This window comes from Muntiacus reevesi, chromosome 13, assembly GCF_963930625.1.
Source record: "Muntiacus reevesi chromosome 13, mMunRee1.1, whole genome shotgun sequence".
Classification (NCBI taxonomy): domain Eukaryota; kingdom Metazoa; phylum Chordata; class Mammalia; order Artiodactyla; family Cervidae; genus Muntiacus; species Muntiacus reevesi.
The window spans coordinates 3,655,676-3,677,478 of NC_089261.1; the positions used below are offsets into that span (position 1 = coordinate 3,655,676).

The 21,803-nt window shown below is 55.3% G+C and overlaps 1 protein-coding gene across 12 annotated transcripts in view; it reads right to left on the reverse strand.

The window, feature by feature from the left end:
* SFI1 (SFI1 centrin binding protein) overlaps positions 1-21,803 on the reverse strand; it is an 81,072-nt gene that overhangs the window by 178 nt on the left and 59,091 nt on the right. For 6 of the 12 annotated variants that reach the window (XM_065904887.1, XM_065904895.1, XM_065904892.1 and 3 more), the window contains 16 exons: positions 17,288-17,418; positions 11,066-11,147; positions 10,575-10,753; positions 9,794-9,869; positions 8,756-8,832; positions 7,941-8,043; positions 6,756-6,852; positions 4,552-4,712; positions 4,035-4,109; positions 3,429-3,503; positions 3,162-3,338; positions 2,820-3,082; positions 2,210-2,314; positions 1,929-2,115; positions 539-864; positions 24-186 (listed from right to left, as the gene is read on the reverse strand). In XM_065904887.1, the coding sequence (XP_065760959.1) occupies positions 24-186; positions 539-864; positions 1,929-2,115; positions 2,210-2,314; positions 2,820-3,082; positions 3,162-3,338; positions 3,429-3,503; positions 4,035-4,109; positions 4,552-4,712; positions 6,756-6,852; positions 7,941-8,043; positions 8,756-8,832; positions 9,794-9,869; positions 10,575-10,753; positions 11,066-11,147; positions 17,288-17,418 (2,277 nt within the window). Of the gene's footprint in view, positions 1-23; positions 187-538; positions 865-1,928; positions 2,116-2,209; positions 2,315-2,819; positions 3,083-3,161; positions 3,339-3,428; positions 3,504-4,034; positions 4,110-4,551; positions 4,713-6,755; positions 6,853-7,940; positions 8,044-8,755; positions 8,833-9,793; positions 9,870-10,574; positions 10,754-11,065; positions 11,148-17,287; positions 17,419-21,803 lie in introns of those variants that run through there. The other 6 variants (XM_065904889.1, XM_065904890.1, XM_065904893.1 and 3 more) reach the window with 6 other exon arrangements.

A 21,803-nucleotide genomic window follows, 5' to 3' on the forward strand; every position in this document is an offset into this window, starting at 1 on the left:
CCTCCTGGCCGCCCGCGCCTCACCTTCCGAAGCTCCTCCTCAACCTGCTGCTCAGCTTCCTGGTCCTCAGGCTGGGGCTCCTCCCTGCTCAGCTCTAGCCACCGCCTCAGGCTGTGCGCTTGCCGCTGGCAGGACCTGAGGGCGTAAGGCACCTGCTGCCCGGCTTTGCCCAGGCAGAGCCTGCAGCTGGGGGACAAGCACAGCCGCTGGGGTTGCTGGGGGCAGAGGCAGAAAGGCTATCCCACCGTCCGCGGCCTGTGCAGAGCAGGCCTTGGGGGACCCAAGCCCTTCCTTCCCCTGGGCGTGGGGGAGGCTGGCTGTGCACCCGGAGGGCACGCGCAGGGCACCCTCCCACTTGAGTCACATGTGCTGGGCAGACCACCGGCTTCCAGGGGCCACAGCTGGGTGTAAAGTTCTGCTCAGCTCTTCTGAGCATTACACCCTCAGGTCCCTGAAGGTGAGACCACCCTGGACCTGAAGGAGCTGGACTGAGCGGGTCAGGCCCCTGGGTGGGGCTGCAGCAGTGCCGAGGTCTCACCTGAGGTTCTGCCTCGTGGCCTGGTAGTCCTGCAGCTGCTGCCGGATGCCCTCAAGCTCAGCCTCCAGGTTGCTGTGGCCACTGCCCACAGAAGAGGCTTGATTTCGGCCAGCCTCCTGGCTCAGTGCAGGATGAGCCGAGCTGCCGGGAGGGGCGCCCCCTCTTGAGGTGCTGACAGGCCCCCGGTACACAGCTTCAGGGTCAGAGCCAGGCCCAGGCCTGGTGCCCTCAAAGTCCCCAGGAAGGAGCAGATGGGGGCTGGGGACACCGGCCAGGGACAAAGGGATCTGGGACGGAAGCCCAGGGGTCATCGGCTGGGCTGACAGCTGCAAGGGAAAGATGACCATTGATCAGGGAAGTGGGAGGAAGGTGGGGAGCCAGGGTTCCCCACGCCTGCCGGGGCCAGCTCACCTGGCCTTGCCCTCTTACTTCCACACCCGACCCCACCAGAGGGCCCCCACCACCAGAGCAGCCGCTGCCAGCTCTACCGAGCTTTCACCTCTTCCGACGATGACCGTCGACCGTCCTTTGCCCTGGCAAGAACGCTGGTGCTCCAGCCCTCCTCCCCTCCCTCCTGGTGACGCCGGCCCCTGGAGGGACGCGATGCTCCCACCCTCTCCCCAGCCTGACTCAGGTCGCAACCCTTCGGGCACTAGCTCCTGCGGGGCCAGCCCAGGGCACACTCGGGCTCCTCACTTCCCCGTCCCGACTCCTTGACGCTCACGTCACAGGCCCCAGAGTTGCAACCCCTCCTCCCTGTAACCCCTTCAGTTCTCGGGAGGTTACCTCCAACCTGTGCTGCCAGCTGTCAACTTTGATCTGCAGCCCTGACCTCATTCCTGGAGGCCAGGCTCAATCTGTTGCTTTATCACAAACCTGACAGTGAGGACTCACTCCATGCTTCACCTGGGTCCCCAGCCACATCTTCCCTCTCACAGTAAAAGAACTCATTATGCCCGGAGTTGTTCAGGCTGGAAACCCAGAAGCCATGCTGGACTCCTTCCCTTCCTCTCAGCAAACCCATCAGAGCAAGCCCTGCCTGCTCTGCCTCCCATGGCGTCCATGCACCGTGTCCCAGCCAGCAGCACCTTCTGCTGGACCCGCGTCCACAGCCTCTTGTTCACCTAAAGTCCAGCTTCTCCCCGAGGCCTGCATGACCCTCCATGGTCCACAGCCTCTGCCTCTCTCTGCGTGTGGGGTTTTCTTTCGTCTCCACCTCCGTGTAGGCGTCACAAGCAGGGGCCTCGGGGGCCATTCCCTGCTGTGTCCCCAGGACAGTGGCCCCTACACTGGGTGCGTCTCCCGAAGCAGCGGGCACAGCTCTGGCTACAGCACCGAGCACGCGAGAAAGCAGCAAAGGCCGGACCCAGGACAGGCCCGGGGGTCTTACCCGAATGGGGACGTGGGCCCCACGTGGCGCAAACGAGGACAGGGGCAGCAGCTCTGGGCCCGGGTGTGCCGTGGATGGCGGCTTCAGGCTGGGGGCACGTGGCAGGGGGCCGCTTGGGTCCAGCGCTGACCGGGCGGGGCCCACTGGCCGGACCTGGTGTAGGCCGCGCTCCCACAGGGCCTCGGACCTGAGCGGCGGAGCGGCAGGAGCCCATCAGGCAGTGCCCCAGAGGAGCGGGAAGGAAAGGGGGCCAGGCCCCACGGCCCCAGACCAGTGCCTACCCCCGCCTGCTGAGGGGGCCGCGCCCCAGGGGCGCCTGGCTCTGCAAGGGCTCCACCAGGAAGCTTGGGCGTCGTGGCTGCTTCCGTGCCCAGCGGGCAGCACTGCTGGGAAGAAACGAGCCGTTTCTCCAGGCTGCCCAGGGCCTGGGACCTTGTGGGCGCAGTCATCCAGCCCGACCCCTGAACTCTCTCGGGGAGACTGGAGGTCAGGTGAGGAAGGCTCTCGCCGCAGGTGCCTCCCTGAAGAGTAACTCCAGGAGCCTGCTGCCTGCGGGCGCCCCACCCACGCCGTCTCACGGGAGCCAGGCGCGGAGGCTGCAGCAGCACAGCCTGCAGGGCCGGGGTGCCCCAGAGGGCACCGTCTCCTGGCTGTGACGGGAGGAGTGGGGAGACTACAGGCCTGGCGGGGAGGGGCTGCCAGGGGGCCCATCTGGGAGGAACAGCGGCCGAGCCCCCCGGTGAGGGCCCCAGAGAAGCGGGGGCAGGATTCTGCTGCAGGGCGGGCCCCCAGTGGCTCGGCTGTGACCCTGGAGCCCCGTGTCCGTCCTGTACTGTCCAAGCTCTGCCCAGGAGGAAGCGAGGAGGACGCCGTGAGGGATGGGCTACTCACAGCCCCAGGAGCTGGGGCTCCCCGGGGGCTGACGCCAGGCCGTCCAAGGCTCCCCAAAGCCCCCGAGGAGCTGGTGGTCTCCTGGTCTCCAGGGGGGCATCGCCAGCGCCGGCAGCAACGTGGCTGGGAAGGGGACGCTCAAACGTCACTCTTCGGCTGGGCTCGGTGGACACAGGGGGCTGCGGCTCCCCGCCCCGGCCCAGCGCCTTCCGTTTCCAGAGCGTGGCACAGCGACGCACCGCGCGGTGGAGACTGTGGGCCGCCTGCAACCGGCCTCCGGTCAGCTGGTGCTGGGCCCGCCCGCTGCCCACGGGGCTGGGGGTGGGGACACCCCAGACCCACCTGCACCTGCTGCTGGGCGTGCAGCTGCTGCCGGAAGGCCTTCATGCCCGCCGCAAAGCGCAGGAGGCGCTCGACGCCCTCCCTGAGGAGCTGCTGGTGGTAGGCCTGCACCGCCTGCTCCTCCCGCGCCTTCTTCCTCCTCCTCTCCTGCACGAAGCCCCGCCAGGCGGCCCAGGCCTCCAGGGAGAGGAGAGGTGAGGCCCAGCCGTCCTACTGAGGCCCCCCTCCCGCCAGCTGTGGCCTCTGCTGGGATGGGGAGCCCGTTACCTTCGCCTGCAGGGAGAAGGCCCAGAACCACAGGCCCCGCGCCGTGTGCTGCCGCTCTTGCCTCCTGTCCACCAGCTAGAGCCAGAAAGGCAGTGTCCCCTTCAGGGAGACCCCCGCACGCGGCCCCAGTCACCCTCAGATCCCTCTCCAGCTGGGTCCGGCCCTGCCTGCTCTGAGGCCGAGGATCAAGGAAGCCCCTTGGGAAAGAACCATGTCCAGGAGCTCCGGGCTCCAGGGTCAGGAGCAGGAGCAGGGCAGGAGGGCAGCGCTTGGGGCTCTGGGGAGGAAAGGGACCTGACCCCTGAAGGGCCGCCGAGCGGGACACAGCACACAGTCCACCCGGTGTCTTAGCAAAGCCTCAGTAAAGACCTAAAGTGCGTTTCCAATCAATTTCTACATGTTACCCTGATGTGTTTTCAACGGGACACCGCAGGAATGGACCTGGCCTTAGACAGGTTCCCAGGGAAGGAAGCTGGCAATGCTGGGCAGTGGCTGGCGGGGCTGGCAGTGTTGGGAAGCCCAGGAAGAGGGTGAAACCAACATGAACTGGAGGCAGGCCCAGGAGGGAGCAGGAGGGCTGGGAGAGGGCTTCTCCAGGGCGCCCACCTGCCGTTTCCACTGGTGGAAGCAGGCCCGGCTGAGCGTCTGGGCCAGGAGTCGAGCGGCCTGCCTCTGCCGCAGCTGGGGAGAGAGCACGCAGTGGGCCGTGTGCCCTGGGCCAGAAGGTACACACACCCAGAGCCCCCGGGGGCGGCGCGGGCTCCAGGCCCACTGGCACCTCCTCCCACCAGCAGGAGTTGTCCTGGATGAAGCCAAGGGCCTACTGCACAGACGGAGAGTCCCGATGGCTCTGCACTTCACCCAGTGCTAACAGGTGTGGTTCAGACTGAACGGGTTCTCTGCTGAGCCACCGTCCACCCGGGGGACAGGCTCCCGAGGCCGCTTCCCCAGTCTTCACTCGACAACCAGAAAGGCAGCCTTGTGCCCGCAGGACCCCGGCCACCACCATCCACACTGGCTGCTGGCAGCGCTTCAGGGAAGACCTCTCCTCGCCAGAATGCGGTCTCCCGGCCCAGACAGCCCAGCTGCGTTGGGGAGCTCGTGGAGTTGCCCGTTGCCTCACCCTCTTCCTCACGCAGCCCCGATGGTGCGCCTTCCACCGGGCCAGGGCCTCCTGCAGCAGCTTCTGGCAGTAATGCTGCACTGCCTGCTCCATCTGCACCCTCTGCTGGGCAGCCCTCCGGCTTCGGTCCCGCCAGCGCCAAAACCAGGTCCTGAGACGGCCTGAGACAGATCGGAGTCAGTCAGCTCTTGCGGAGGACGCGTGTGGACCACTAGTGCTGTGCGTGCTAAGTTGCTTCAGTCGTGTCTGACTCTGCGACCCCATGGACTGTAGCCCGCCAGGCTCCGCTGTCCATGGGATTCTCCAGGCAAGAATACTGCAGTGGGTTTCCAAGCCCTCCTCTAGGGGATCTTCCCAACCCAGGGATCGAACCTGTGTCTCTTATGTCTCCAGCACTGGTAGGTTCTTTACCACTAGCGCCACCTGGGAAGCCCTTATGGACCAGTAGGCAACAGTGAAATTCAGGGTGGAGAACCTGGGTGTGGACATGGCCACTCCGTGAGGACAGCTCTGGCCACCTTCCGAGGCTGCACACACCCTGACAGGAACCAGGTCTATTGATCGCTGGGCCCCCACCCAACCCGAGCCATAAGCCCGTGCACAGCGACCGCAGGCGTGCCAAGACCCTCGCAGAGCCGCCTCCAAGAAGCTGCTGGGCTTGAGGCAGTGGGAGGAAACCAAGGCTCAGCAGCCCAGGCTGAGTGGGCCTTAGGAAGCATCACTATGAACAAAGCTAGTGGAGGGGATGGAATTCCAGATGAGCTCATTCAAATCCTAAAAGATGATGCTGTGAAAGTGCTGCACTCAATATGCCAGCAAATTCAGAAAACTCAGCCGTGGCCACAGGACTGGAAAAGGTCAGTTTTCACTCCAATCCCAAAGAAGGGCAATGCCAAAGAATGCTCAAACTACCGCACAACTGCACTCATTTCACATGCTAGCAAAGTACTGCTCAAAATTCTCCAATTCAGGCTTCAACAGTATGAACCGTGAACTTCCAGATGTTCGAGCTGGATTTAGAAAAGGCAGAGGAACGAGAGATCAAGCTGCCAACATTCGCCGGATCATAGAAAAAACGAGAATTCCAGAAAAACATCTACTTCTGCTTCACTGACTACGCTAACACCTTTCATTGTGTGGATCACAGCAAACTGTGAAAAACTCTTAAAGAGATGGGAATACCAGATCACCTTACCTGCCTCCTATGAAACCTGTCTGCAGGTCAAGAAGCAACAGTTAGAACCAGACATGGGACAATGGACTGGTTCAAAACTGGGAAAGGAATACTTTTAGGCTGTATATTGTCACCTGCTTATTTAACTTATATGCAGAGTACCTGATGCAAAAAGCCAGGCTGCATGAAGCACAAGCTGGAATTAAGATTGCTGGAAGAATATCAATAACCTCAGATATGCAGATGACACCACCCTTATGACAGAAAGCCAAAAGGAACTGAAGAGCTTCTTGATGAAGGTGAAAGAAGAGAGTGAAAAGCTGGCTTAAAACTCAATGTTCAAAAAATGAAGATCATGGCATCTGGCCCTATCATTTCATAGCAAATAGATGGGCAAAGAGTGGAAACAGTGACAAATTTTATTTACTTGGGCTCCAAAATCACTGCAGATGGTGACTGCAGCCATGAAATTAAAAGATGTTTGCTCCCTGGAAGAAAAGCTATGACAAACCTAGACAGTGTTATTAAAAAGTAGAGACATCACTTTGCCAACAAAGGTTCATATAGTCAAAGCTATGTTTTTTCCAGTAGTCATGTATGGATGTGAAGAATTGGACCATAAAGAAGGCTGAGTGCCAAAGAACTGATGCTTTTGAACCATGGTATTGGAAAAGACTCTTAAGAGTCCCCTGGACTGCAAGAGATCCAAACAGTCCACCCTAAAGGAAATCAGTCATGAATATTAATTGGAAGCACTGATGCTGAAACTGAAGCTTCAATATTTTGACCACCTGTTGTAAAGAGCCAACTCATCAGAAAAGGCCCTGATACTAAGACTGAAGGCAGGAGGAGAAGGGGATGACAGAGAATGAGATGGTTGGATGACCTCACTGACTCAATGGACATGAGTTTGAGCCAAGCTCTAGGAGACGGTGAAGGACAGGGAAGCCTGGTAGTCCATGGGGTGGCAAAGAGTCAGACATGACTGAGTGACTGAACCACCACCACCTAGCTTCCGGGCCCCACTTACCCCTACTCAGCACCAGCTGGGCCTCCCTGAGAGCCCCATCCTCCTGCTCTCGGTAATACACCTGCACAGATGCTGCCTCCCGCCACTCAAGCAGGACCTGAGGGGCAGAAGCAGAAGAGTGTGGTCACAGCACGTCCCCACTTCCTGGGGTCACCCCGGCTCTGCGGGTGGCTCCTTGTGGAGTGAACAGCATTCATATGGGCTCCAGGAAGCGCCCGCTGTCCACACAGACCCAGGCCGTCATGGCCAGCCCCCTGGCAAGAAGCCCTGTATCCCAGGCGATGGGCCCAGAAGAGCTGAATGTCACACAATGTCGTGAAGACGGCAAGTCTCACTCGGGCTCTCATCCTACTTGTTAAGTGGAAGCTCCAGGTCACGTGCGCTTTCATACGTGAGGCGCACGTGCAATCACAGTAGCAGGACAGAAGGTGTCTGCCGCTGCTCCCCCCAGTCTCGAGCTCCACTCCCCAGAGGCCACCTCCCTTCGGAGCCCCGAGGCCAAGCAGAGCCCTGACCAGGGCCAAGCAGAGCAGGGCACTCACACTGGCCTGTAAGCTCCCGAGAGCAGACCGGACCCTGACCACGTGGAACTGCTGTCCGTCCACGGAGGCCCCAGAGCTGTCAGGACCAGCACCGAGCTCCCAGCAAGCTGCCTTCTGAAACGCCCCAGAGTCGAGGACCACCGCCATCACGGCACGTGCATCCTGTCACGTGATGTGACTCGTTCCCACAGCCACGCACCCCCAGCACGTGGAACCAGGTCACACCAAGTGACGGCCAATTCCCGCCAACCGTGACCGATGACCTCATGTTCCCGGATGCTCTACGGAAAGCCCCTGAGGCAAGAATCCCGTGAGGCCGAAGAGCAGCAGGAGTCAGGGAGGCCTCTGCGCTGTACATCCCATGCTGATACGAGGAGACGTGTGTGGGAAACCCTGGTTCTGGGGAGAGCTGGTTCACAGTCAGTATACGCCCTGCCTTTGCTTTATGGATGTTGGTTCAGAATTCAGTAAAATGAACGAGTAAACAAGCTCGCCTGCCGGCCCAGCTGTGTGTGTGCAGAAGGGCGCTGTCTCTTGTTCCGGGCTCCTTGTTCAGTTCACGCCTCTGGAGCTACTTCCAGGCCGCCCCCTCGCAGGAAAGCAGCCCCACCCCCCGGGCCACCAGCTGGCCCACAGGGCTCACCTTGGAGCACAGTGTCCTTCTGTAGTGAGCTGCCGCCCAGGATGTCTTTTTCGCTTCATCCGCTTGGGCCACGGTGTTCTCTCTCCAGCGACGTAACACACGCCTGCGGGCACACATGGGGACAGGGTGACCTGGGGGCGGGCAGTGCGAGGCTCTTGAGCTCGGTCGTGAACCGAGGTCTCCCCACACCCTAGCGTGTCTGTTGCATGCCGATTTATGTTGACTGCACACCCTGCACGCGGCTGAGCCGTGCCGTGGGAGCACCATGGCCCCGCGGCCTCGTGCATTCAGGCGCCACGGGGAACTCAGGGCTGCAACAGGCGACGACAACGACACAGGCGATGCATCCACGATGAGAGAGGCAGACGGGAAGATGGAGGGGGGCCCGGGCAGCCTGGAACAGCAGGTGCGGAACAGACTGAGGCAGGGGGAGAAACCAGCAGAGCCGAGGGGCGCGAGCGCGTCCACGGGCGTGAGATGCAGATGGCCCCAGGCCGGAGAGAGGCCTAGAGCAGGGGTGTGGGTGAGGGCGGGGCCCTGGGAGCAGAGTGGCGGTGACGAGGCACCTCCCGCAGGTCTGAACGGGGCAGGGAGAGGCGCTCAGATGAACGAGACACGCGGGAGACGGCGCAGGAGCCTCCCCGAGGCCCCGCTCAGCACGCGGTGCACAGCACCAGCATTGAACACCGAAGCCTCACTCCGCAGCGGGAGGCGGCCAGGCGCAACTGCCGGACCCTGGGCGGGGCCCCCCAACCTGCCGGGGTCTGCAGCCTGCTCCCTGGCCCCTGGGCGGTGCTGGGGACGCAGGGACTCACCGCAGCAGCCGCCTCTTGTGCTGGCTCTCCCTGGCAGCCGCCTCCTGCAGCACGCGCCGCACTCGGCTCTGATACACCTGCAGGCAACCAGGAGGACTGGAGGGCCCGGGCCGCAGCGCTCCCCGCCCGGGGGCAGCCGCAGAGGTGCACGGCCTGATGCCTGGAGCAGGCACCACAGAAGGCAGGGGGCGGCCAGGAGCCCAGCCAGCGACAGGGAGAGGGCCGGCTATGCCCTCAACTGGCGAGTCCAGCCCCCAGGCCCCCGGCCCCCAGGGAAGGATGGGGAACTAGCTCAGGGGTGTAAGACCCACTGGCCAGGCTTGCTCTGAGGCTTGTGGAATTACTACCTCGGGAGGGGCGGGAGGAACAAGGAAGGGGAGCAAAGCCTTTGGAGGCCCCCTCCCTGCAGCCGAGGAGGTCTGGGGGACGGCGGCCTCTCGTGCCCCCCGGTCAGCAGCGCCCTGCAGCAAGCTGTGCTGGTGGTGCAGGTGGGCGCGTGCCAGCTTCTGCCACTCGGCACTGCGCAGGGCTCGGCGCTGCGGAGAGGAGAGCCGGCCGCCACGGGCCCAGGGCTGAGCAGGGCTTGGCCGTGCTTCGGGTTCACTCTTGCTTTGGGGGAGCTCGGGTAAACTGGTTATTAACCCCAAGCCCAGCATCCTCCTCTGTAAACACGCAGTTCTTAGGGGGCAGTGAGGATGACATGGGGCAAACGCCTCCTGTGGGTCAGTGTGAACCAGTATCAGTGTGAACGTTTTTCACCCTGAAGAGGACGTCTGTGAACCGTTAGACCAGGAACTTTAGACTCAGAGCGTCCAGGAGGAACAGCCTGGCACCTAACACAACAGGGACCTGTGAGCCAGTCGTCTCATGAAACCAGCTGGGCACTCACTCCACCTGCCGCCTGGCCTCCCCCACACACTCAGGGGCAGGGGGTTTCCGCAGGCCCATGGAGGAGACCATGTGTTCGTCCTGAGTCACCCTGACAAGGCTCCACCCATCCACAGCCCCAGGTGGGCAGCGCCCGTGCCAAAGCCTCACCTCCTGCCACCTGGTCCAGGCCCAGCGCAGAAGCCACGCCACGTGGAACTGTGCAGCCTGCACATTGCCCGTCCTCCTGTGGGGAGACAGCTGGCGCTCAGCCCAGACCCTGCGAAGGCCCTCTCGAGGGGTACCCCACTGCAGCCCAGACCCTGCCCAGGGGATCTTAAACATGCAGGGGAATCGAGACCCTTTGGGAACAGCTGCCAAAGGGTTTGGGCATTCCACCCAGAACAGCACTCATAGAGCCCAATTTTTGTGGACAAATTCACAGGGCTCTGCGTTCATGTGGGAACAGGTATCTGAGGAGGAGGTTCAACGTGGCCATAGTTCGAGAGGTGAGCGACCCTCAGAGGCCAAAGCGGATCAAGAGGAGCCAGGGCAGGATGACGCCCGCAGGGCACACGGGGGTGTCTGCCCTGGTCCCTGACTATGGGCTGCGGTGAAACTGCCACAGCCTGCCCCAGCCACAGGCGCTTCAAGTGGCCCCAATCAGGGAGCAGGATGGAGCTGACGGGCAGGACCTCAGGTCCATAGGCCCTGCTGACCAGCTGAGTTCCTGAACCCAGAGATCCACGAGCACCCCAGAAGCCTCTCACTGCAGCCCCGGTTTTGCTTAGACTGTTTCAAGTTGAATTTCTGGGACTTAAGACCAGAATCCAGGCTGACACAACCACTCCCCCACCCTTCCACCGGCCGATACTCAGAGCTAACAGTCTGCCACCACAGTCAAAGCTGCCCCGAGCCGGGAAGGGTTTCTGAAGCACAAGTGGCCACTCACTCTGTTCTGAGACCTCGGGCGCCCTCCCTCCAGACACAGAAGGCCCCCCTGAGCCGCCCGAGGTGGTGGTGGGCATAGGCCAGTGCATGCCGCTGCCGCTCCAGGTGGTGCGCCGCTGCCTGCTGGCGCCACGTGGACCACGACTTCCGCAGAAGGTGCAGCTCTGCGTGGAGCACGGCCTGTGGCAGGAGAGATTGGAAGGGTCACAGAGGCGGCGGCAGGGAAGCCAGGAAAAGTCCAGGCCACGAACGATGACCAAGGCGGAAGAGCTGGAGGTGCAGGAGCTGGGCGGGCCCAGAAACCATCTGCAGACTCCACTGACAAGGAAACAGATGCCAGGCCCTGCCCTGGCCTCGTGAATCCTGGCTGCAGGCGGGTTGCCCTGCAGCATGGGTGTGGGTTTAGCAGCATCCTCAGGGGCAAGGCGCCAGGTGCAAAGCCCTGAAGCAGACCCTGCGCGTCCCGGCCACCTCCCCAGGGGAACCACTCACCATCCTCTCTGCTAAGCGGTGTTCTCGAAGCTGAGACATCTTCTGACACCAGACAGCAAACACCTGCTTCTCTAACATCTCCCTGAAAGAACCCAAGTGAATAACAGGAGAGCACTTAACTCCACAAGAATGAGAAGTTCCAAATGACTGGATTTTGTCCCTTATATTAAGAACCAAATAAGCACAGGTGGGGGGCAAGGAAAGCAGACAAAAGCCAAACCCCCCAAATGACCCGACACTTTCCACGTTGTTTCCGGCCTCACCCACACGGCGTGAAGATGACTCAGGCTTGGAGACCCTGTTTCTTCCCGCGCCCCACGCTGAATTACCCACAGTGCTCGACAGGCACAGGGGAAGCCCTTCCAGGCCCAGCTGAGCAGCCTGGCTGCTGCTACACACATCCTTAGGGGAAGCAGTTAAAAACAGAAGCCGGACCCCCCAGAGCTGAGCTGGGCCCCAGGAAAAAGAAGTTTAAACAAGTATTTCAGGTGAAGTGGACAGAGGGATGGTCTGCACCTCTTCCCAGGCCTACCTGCACACCGTAACGACACCAAAACCTGCAGAAGCAGCACTGGGACAACTGGTCAACAGCCTGCAGGGGCTGTGCCTTGGCAAAGCCACCAGGACTGACGCCGGGGGACGGGAGATGGCGACCGGCGTTTAACCCGTCGGACACACCACTCAGAACAAAGAGCTCCACTTCCTGCCAGGACACTGCGGCCTGTCCTGGGCCTGGGCTCCAGCCACGTGGTACAAACTGGGACAAGATACACGAAGTTACTGCTTCCAGGCACCGCAGGTGTGATCCTCGAGGGACAGGGAACGTGCAAGGTGAGCCCCGTTTTGCCTGGGGGCACCTTCTGGAGCCTAGGGACAGGGGAGGGAGGCCAAGGAGAGCACACCAATCTCACTGAGCTGAGGCAGAGACTGCCAATTATTTCTCAGAATCCCCAAATCACAAATTATCAAAGGGAAAAAAAAATCAAGGAATCGGACTGTACTGAAACACTTCCACTCACAAAAAAACAAAAACAAAAAACACTGTTAATCCATGTCAGTACATATATATTCACCTACTTTGCTCTCAGGTAAAACAAATACTGTTAGAAAATGAAAAAGCCAGCCACATCCTGGAAGAGAATATTTTCAATACCCTAGTCCAACAAAGAACTGGTATCCAGAAAATATTTTTAAAATCTCCTACAAATCAATAACAGTTTTCAAAAGACACTCAATTTTTTAAAAACTAGGAGAAAGACTTGAACAGACACCTCCCAAAAGGTATAAAGTGGTCAGTGAGTATGTGATAAAGGCCAAAAGGATCAAAACCTGTCTGGTATTCCAAGGATGAAAATCAGTTCAGACTGAAAAGCGTAAAAGTAGCCTGATCATGCATCGGGTCTGGAGGACAGCCACACTTAATGAAGCCAACCACGAGTAAAGCCTGCTTCTCCCTCAGCAACGCGGCAGCTGTCAGACGCTATGAGGACCCCCTCACCCTCAGCAGTGACACTCAGACAAGCTCTGCCATGACCATTCACTCCCGAGGACACTCACCACGGCAGTGCTCCAGAGTGAGTCCCCACCTCTCAACCCGCCCCGTCTGGCCTCAGAAACAGCGATCCGTGCAAAACAGATCCCTCTTTCTCTTAGAGCCTCCTCGGTTACAAATTCCCTTCCCTCGGATACAGAGAGCAGCACTCTAGAGTTCCCTGCTTCCTGGCAGTCAATCTGACTTGGTCAAATTACACAGGTCCTACTTCTGGCTCATTAGGCTTTAAGGCAGAGACGTCACTTTGCTGACAGAGGCCTGATCAGTCAAGGCTGTGGGCTCCCCCGATAGCTCAGTTGATAAAGACCCTGGTTCGATTCCTGGGTTGGGAAGATCCGCTGGAGAAGGTAGGCTACCCACTCCAGTATTCTTGGGCTTCCCTGGTGGCTCAGGTGATAAAGAATCCGCCTGCAATGCGGGAGACCTGGGTTCGATCCCTGGGTTGGGAAGATCCCCTGGAGAAGGAAAAGGCTACCCACTCCAGTATTCTGGTCTGGGGAATTCCATGGATTGTACAGTCCATGGGGTCATAAAGAGTCAGACACGGCTGAGCGACTTTCATGGTTTTTCCAGCAGTCATGTACGGACATGAGAGTTTGACCATAAAGAAGGCTGAGCGAATCACCGACTCAATGGACATGAGTTTTAGCAAATTCCAGGAGACAGTGAAGGACAGCAAAGCCTAGCGTGCTGCAGTCCATGAGGTCACAAAGAGTCCAACATGACTTAGCAAATGAACAACAACAACAAGGCTTTAAAGAAACGCTGTACATCATTAGTCATCAGGAAAATGAAACAGTTCTCCACATACCAACCAAAATGGCGAAGCTGAAAAGACTTCAAGAACAAGTGTTGGGGCTTCCCTGGCAGTCCAGTGGTTGAGAATCCGCCTTGTAATGCAATGGACACAAGTTCGATCCCGGATTTGGGAAGATCCCACATGCTGTGGAACAACTAAGCCCATGAGCCACAACTAATGAACCTATGCCTTAGCACCCTGAAGCCCCAGCTACTGAAGCCCACATGCCCTAGAGCCTGTGCTCAGCAACAAGAGAAGCCACTGCAACGAGAAGCCTGCCCACCGTTAACTAGAGGGCAGCCTCCACTCGCCATAAGCAGAGAAAAGCCTGCAAAGCAACAAAACCCAGCACAACCAAAAATGAAAAAATAAAACATTTTCATGTTGGTGAGGATGCTGGAGCACCCAGAATCCTCAGGTTTTCTGGTGTCAGCAGAAAATGATATAGCCCCCTACAAGATTAAGCAGATGCCCACCCTCTGACCCAGAAGTCCACTTCAAGGTATCTACCCAAGAGAAGTGAAAACTTACTCCACTAAAACAAAATGTCCACAGCAGCCTTAGGCATGATGGCCTCAAACTGGAAAACAATTCCTATGTTAAAACATATTGAAACAGTGTCTCAGATTCATTCAATAGAATACTACTCAGCAAATTAAAAAACAGCTATAGATACAAGCAATAACCTGGCTCAATCTCAAAAACTGAACTTTAAAAGACTCGAAGACACAGTACAGCAGGTACTGTATGATCCCACTGTGCAAAGCTCAAAAGCACGCAAACATGAACCTAGAACGGAAGAACGCAGAACAGGGGTTACTCATAAGGGTAGGAGCTGACGGGAAAAGGGCAGAAAGGAACTCTCTGGGATGATGGAAGCATTCTGTATCTTAGCTGTGGTGCTAGTTATCCTGGGACGCAATTTGTAAAAATTCAATCTACTGACTTAACATCTATACCTTTTACTGTATGTAAATTTTAGCTCAATTTAAACAAAAGGCAAACGGTACTGCCTGATTCTCAGTATAATATTTCACTGGCAGGTTAATAAACTATTATTTTTAGTCATAATTCATGAGATTCCACATAAATTTAGTTTAGATTCTTGAAATATTTTTTTAAAAAGTACCCCTAGAATTATGGAAAGATAGAACATACACATTTTTTGGAACTTTGATATGCTAAACTCCAAACCAAACCCATGGACATTAACTTACCCTAAGAGCCACATACCAGTTCCAGGGAATGGATTATCTTACTCAATGGTCATGGCAACCCTGTGGGATATTATCAATTCATCTCCATTTTACATTTGAGGAAACTGGGGCTCAGAGAGACTGAGTGACTTGCCCAGAGTTGCAGAGCTGCCAAGCATGAAGTGTGGGTCTGAACTCAGTCAGGCCTGTCGGCTTCTAAGTCAGATTCTCAATCACTTTGCCTTCTTGTGAACCAGGAAGGCAGGAACCTGAAAAACTAAGTTTTCTTAAAAGATTCAACTAAACCCAAACAAGTAATGTCTAGATCTTCTTCACCAGCCTTCAAGCCTCCATCTGACTACCTGCCTTGATTCGCCTCCTACCCTTTTGCCTCGAGTGATGGTTCTAAACTCGCCCAAGGCTGACGCCAACCACATCCCTTTTAGGAGCTCCTCTGGGCTGATTTGAAGGTGCCCTCGATTTCTGGTCCCCATAACATGCCAAAATACAAACAAGCAAGCAACAGAACCAGCTCATTTGTAAAGAAAACCTGTGTTTTAGGTAGTGAAGCCATTTGTTGAATGCCTCTTACATTAGACCTCAGTACAAAAACTAAGGCAAAGCCCCTCTCTGCAGCGGAGGAGGCAGAGATAAGTGCCAGCCTCTTTGCTTCGTGGCCGCCCACTAAAAGCACCTCCTTGAACTTAGTGTAAGGAGCCCAGGGATCTGGCTGACCCTCTCAAACCAGTGTCCGGCGTCCTCCAAAGCCAAGTGCATGTCCACTTCTCCCAGTGCAGGTCCCTCCCGCTGTGTCTGTCCTCAGCTGATGCACACTGTCCTCAGGGCAACAGCCAAAACTGTCACCAGTTCCATGCACCTGCTCAAACACCTGTCCGTGATCTACCTGCAGGATCAGGCAGTCCCTCAGTCTGGCCCTCCCCGTCCCACCATCCACTCTCCCCATCCCCAAAGCAAGCCTCCCCAGGGCACACCCCTCAGCACCAGCTCTGAGCTCTGGAAGAACCTGTGTTGACATTCTGAAGACACATGGTCTGTTCTTTAGGATTGCTGGAGTATCAGTCTCTCCTCCTCACCAAGATTTAAAGTTCCTACCAAGGCATAGGGCTCCAAAATCACTGCAGATGGTGACTGCAGGCATGGAATTAAAAGACACTTACTCCTTAGAAGGAAAGTTATGACCAACCTAGACAGCATATTAAAAGTCAGAGACATTACTTTGCCAACAAAGGTCCGTCTAGTCAAGGCTATGGTTTTTCCACTAGTCACATATGGATGTGAGAGCTGGACTATAAAGAAAGCTGAGGGCTGAAACACTGATGCTTTTGAACTGTGGTGTTGGAGAAGACTCTTGAGAGTCCCTTGAACTGCAGGGAGATCCAACCAGTTCATCCTAAAGGAAATCAGTTCTGGGTGTTCACTGGAAGGTCTGATGTTGAAGCTGAAACTCCAATACTTTGGCCACCTGATGCAGAGAGCTGACTCATTTGAAAAGACCCTGATGCTGGGAAAGATTGAGGGCAGGAGGAGAAGGGGACCACAGAGGATGAGATGGATGGATGGCATCATCAACTCAATGGACATGAGTTTGGGTAAACTCCGGGAGTTGGTGATGGACAGGAAGGCCTGGTGTGCTGCAGTCCATGGGGTCGCAGAGTCGGACACGACTGAGCGACTGGACTGAACCAAGTCATAAAAAGACTTTCCTCCTGATCCAGCAGGAAGTGCTTGGACTTTGGAATCAGGGAGATCTGAATGTAAACACTGGTTGTTGGTACATGGGTGAGTCATTTATCACTTTGAACCTGTTCTCTCCGGGCTGCTGCGGAAAGGAAATTATTACTGAAGATGATGTCGTCACAGGCAAATGGGCTTCTGTATTTTCCATTCTCCTCTAGCACCACACCTACACCTCCGTGGCCGACAGTTAGTCATTAATGACCTCTTCACTGTATTCCACTAACAGGTGGCGTGAACCTGCTCTGGGCAAGTCTGCCCCCCAAGGAAGCTAAAAGGATGGAGCTCTGCCCACCTTAACTTTGTTGACAATTAATACTTTCAAGGCTTCAAAAAGTCAGGTCGAGGGACTTCCCTGGTGGCCTAGTAGTTAAAAAACCGCCTTCCAATGGGAGGGACACAGGTCCCTGGTTGATCCCTGGCTGGGGAATTAAGATCCCACATGCCATGGTTCTAACTAAGCCCACACTTGCCACAACTAAAGAAGTCTACGCACCCCAACGATGACCCCCATCCATCAAGAGGGAAAAAAAAACTGTCTAGCAGAAGAGGAGCCAAGCATTTCAGAGAAATCACGCTCAAGAAAGCCGGCAAAGGTGATGCGACGTCCAACCACACTCTGATCTGGGAAGCTGATGGGCAGCTTTAAAGCAGCTCACTGTGGCTCGTGATGGGGGAAAGGATGTAAAACCAGGGCAGTTCTTGAAGCGCTTGTACACAGACGGGCAAATGTTTCCCCAGGGGAAACACGGGCTGTCTCTTCCTGGCAGATGAGCTCAATGAGCCCACACTGTTGAAAATCCAGGAAGAACTCGGGCCGAGGGCGCTGGCAGGCTGAGAAACAAAACAAAGTGCTTCATGGGCAGCAGACCCGGACCTGAGACACGTGGCCGGGTGCTGAGGGGAGCTGCGCAGGGTACCTGTGAAAGCCCGCGGCCCGGGCCTCGAGGGCTCGCTGCTGCTGACGCCACCGCCAGAGTCTCCTCCAGGCCTGGAAGGCTGCAGGCAGGGCTCTCTGCTGGAAGTGGCCGTCTGCTCTGGCCTGCAACAGCTGAGGTGAAAACCGTGAATGACCATTTGTACTTTATGTTAAAAAAGAAAAAAGTCTTGCAAGGTCACATTCTCAAAGGAGGACTGCTTCTGACACAAACACCTTTTACAATGAAAATCATTACTTTTAATTTCTGCCAACATGACAGGCGAAAAATGAAATGACAGGTGGAAAACTTTCCCTTTCGCTAAAAGTGAATTAAGCGTCTCTCCACACATTTAACCCCATATGTGTGTGTATATATATTTATTTAACTTTTTCTCCTATGGCCTAGGTGTTCATCCTCGTTGCCCAGGTTACTGTCAGCATTTAACTCAGTGACACATATGGGTTTTTTGAACCTTAAATTTATTAGTCCTCTGTCATGTGGGTTATCAATTTTGTCTCTACCCTGTATCTTCTGATTTTATAATACTTGAAATACAGAGTCTTTAAATTTTTATGTAATTATAAAAGGCTACTTAATCTACCACAGGACCAGTAAAATCCACCATGTGACCCAGAAACCCCACTACTGGGCATATACCCTGAGAAAACTAAAACCAAAAAGGACACATGTGCCCAACGCCCACAGCAGCACTGTTTACAACACCCAGGACACGGACGCAACCTCACCGTCCATCAGCAGGTGAGTGGAAAGAGACGTCAGAATGAAGATATAGATATTCAGAATATTACTCAGCCGTAAAAAAGAACGAATTTGAGTCAGTTCTAGTGAGCTGGACAAACCTAGATCCTGTTACAGAGTGCAGGAAATCAGAAAAACAAATATAGCATTTTAATGCATATATACGGAATCGAAAAAAATGATACTATTTGCAGGGAAGGACCGGGGAAGATGTGGAAAATGGGCTTGTGGACACAGTGGGGGAGGGAGCCGCGGGAGAACGGAGAAGTAGCACCAGCACGTGTACACTCTCAGGTGTCAGATGGATGGCTGGTGAGAAGCTGCCGCGTAGCACAGGGAGCCCCGTCTGGCGCTCTGTGACGACAGAGGGACCCGGTGGGGGAGGCGGGGGGATGCATGTATGATTATGGCCGATTTGTACTGTTGTATGGCAGAAGCCAACACAAGTTAGAAAGAAAAAACATGTATATTTAAATAAAAAATAGGAAAAAAAAGGCTACTACTGTTCTGTCCAGTTTTAAGCTGGCTTAAACTTCAGAACATTCAGAAAACTAAGATCATGGCATCTGATCCCAACACTCCATGGCAAATAGATGGAGGAAAAAAACGGGAAGAGTGACAGGCTTTATTTTCCTGGGCTCTAAAATCACTGCGGATGGGGACAGCAGCATGAAATTAAAAGACACTTGCTCTTCGGAAGAAAACTTTTGATAAACCTAGACAGAGTAGTAAAAAGCAGAAACATCACTTTGCTGGTTTTTCCAGTAGTCATGTACAGATGTAAGAGTTGGACCATAAAGAAGGCTGAGCGCTGAAGAACTGATGCTTTTGAATTGTGGTGCTAGAGAAGACTCTTGAGAATCCCTTAGACAGCAGAGAGATCAAACCAGTCAATCCTAAAGGAAATCAACCCTCAATATTCACTGGAAGGACTGATACTGAAGCTTCAATACTTGGGCCACCTGATGTGAAGAGATGACTCACTGGAAAAGACCCTGATGCTGGGAAAGACTGAGGGCAGGAGAAGAGGGTGACAGAGGGTGAGATGGTTAGATGGCATCATTGACTCAATAGACATGAGTTTGGGCAAACTCCAGGAGGTAGTGAAGGACAAGGAAGCCTGGTGTGCTGCAGCCTATGGGGTCACAAAGAATTGGACACGGCTGAACGACTGAACAAAAACAACCACTATTCTATGGATACATCAGTAGGAAGACATACCACTGATAGAATGATACATATGCCTCCATGATACAAAATCTTGGGGCGGGGGAGGGGGAAGCATACACATGTGTGGTGGTTTTTAAGATAGGGCTGGCTGCATGGCATTCCCTGTCAGTCCAGTGGCTAGGGCTTCCACCACATGGGGCACGGGTTCCATCCCTGGTTGGGGAACTAAAACCCCCATGCCTTGGCCAAAAACAGTAACAACAAATAAAACAAGACTGCAGACTCTTTGATTTTCCTCTCCTTGAATCTGGGTGGACAGTGGCTACTTTGACCAATGGTGAAAGTGACACTAAGTGACCTCCAAGGCTAGGTCACAAAGGGCCACACAGCTCCTGTCCTGTTCGTGGGAACACTCGTGGAGCCCTGAGCTACAACAAAGGAAGTCTGCTACCCAGGGGCCGCCATGCTGAAAAAGAGCCCGAGCCCCTGGGGAAGGCCATGCGTACGCTCTCTAGTTAACAGTCCCCGTGGAGCCCTATCTTTGAGTCATTCTAGTCTAGGAGCCAGACAAGTGAGTGAAGAAACTAAGCTAAATGACTCCAACCCCCTGCCACTAGAATCTTACCAGCAGAGGCCCCAGTAACACGGAGCAGAGACCAGTCATCCTTGCTATGTCCTCTCTCAATTTTTTACCCACAGAATCCTTAAAACATAATAAAATGGTGGTGGTTTTAATCCACTGAGTTTGGGGTGATTTTTTTTACAGAGCAATAGAAAATTTCACAGCATGCCTACGTGTGTGTTTGTGAATATATGGGTATACACACTCCTACTCACACAGAGGAAGAAAAATATCAGGTTTACTCACCAAATGTCATCTTAGAGGCAGGATTATGGGTGTTTTAATTTTTTCTTTTTTATGTCTTTTCTACACTCCTCAAGTTTTCTGTGATGTCTACCTATTGCTTATGGGCATTTTCAAGTATAAACAATAGTAGAAGCAATAATATAACGAATCCCCACGGATTTCTCACCCAGCTTCAACAACAAGCAAACGTTCTTGTCATTCTTTGTAATATCACTTCTTAAATAGAAGGAAACATATAATAAATTACATTTTTATCTTTTCCTAAAATAAAAGGACCTGACGTGTTCCTGGATCTCTGAACCAAGAGATAATACTCAGATTGTTAGGTACAGGTTTTTTAAAACACAACAGCTGAGCGGGGCTCTCACTATTTTTCAGACTGTCCCCTGCGTGGGCTGCGCTAGAGGCCTGTAGAGATAAGGACTCTGACCCGTGACCTTCTTCCAGTGCTGGGCCCCAGGGTTGAGCGGATCTCTTTTTTTCAGGGAGGAAACTCCTGAGACCCTGTGCTTCTTCCCACCTTGAATAAACACAACCCTCCACTCAGGGGCTCACAGTCTCTAAAAGGGCTCTTTCTCCACATTCCGCTGTGCTTGCATTAAACGGCCTTGAGACCAAGCGGCAACGTCCTTTCCAAAACAGCCACATGATCCAGAGGGGCACCACAGAATGCACCAATGCTAAGCCTTTTCCAGGTGTGGAAGGCAAAGGTGACACAGAAACTACCCATGCCCTGGGTCAGTCCCAAACACCCAGCACTGGGGTGGTCCTTGGGGTAAAGTCTGAAGCAGTCAGCAGCGGGTCATCTGTTTGTTCACCATGTGTCCCTCGCTCGTCCAAACACGGTCAGGGCCTGCCCTCGGCCAACAGTTGAGGAGATGAATGGAGCAGGACAGGCTCTACCCTCAAGGAGCCTAGAGCCTGGTGGGGTGGATGAGGTGAGGGGCAGCCAAGGCCGTGTGGTGAGAAGGCTGCGTGTGGGATGGGGGCAGGGGCCAGGGCTGACCCCTGAGCTGAAAGGGCAGTGGGCAGACCAGGAAACAGGAGCAGGCAGAAACACCCAGGAAGGACTGGCAGCTGGGCTGTGCACAGCTATGAAGGGCAGAGTGGAAACAGGAACAATGAGAAGAGCAGACAGGACGAGCTCCCAAGGGAGTCAGTATGATGTCCAAACCAAGGAGCCAGCCAAACTCCTTTGATCCACGAGTCAGACTTGAGCAGCAGATAGATGAGGAGGTGGAGAGGGTAGCAGCGAAATAACCAGGAGGAGCCTGGATCATGTCCTGCCCATTTTCACTGAGGGGAAGGCCAAGCAAACAGCTGAGCAGCCCACGTCCTACTGCAAGGCCCTGCAGACATCACCAACTGAACACACACTCCCCTGAGCCTGATGTGGCCTGGAAACCCACCCTTCTCAGTTCAGCGCTAGGCCATCGCTAGAGTTCCCCTGAGGCTGAACGACAAGCCCTGTGAGAGCAGGAGCCCTGTGTGCTTGTATCATAGCTGCATTCTCAGGGCCTGGCTCAGTCTTGGGCATGGCAGCTGCTCAGTAAGTCTGTCTCCACCTGTCTCCTCCCACCACTGCGGGCACCTGTGTCTCGCGTGGTTTAGCTCTGGGATATGGGACTCAGGCGTCTGCACGTTCCCTGGCACCTCCCGAAGGTCCCACGGGATGAAGGGCTGGCTGAGGACAGTCAAGATGTGAACAGAATGGCTGAT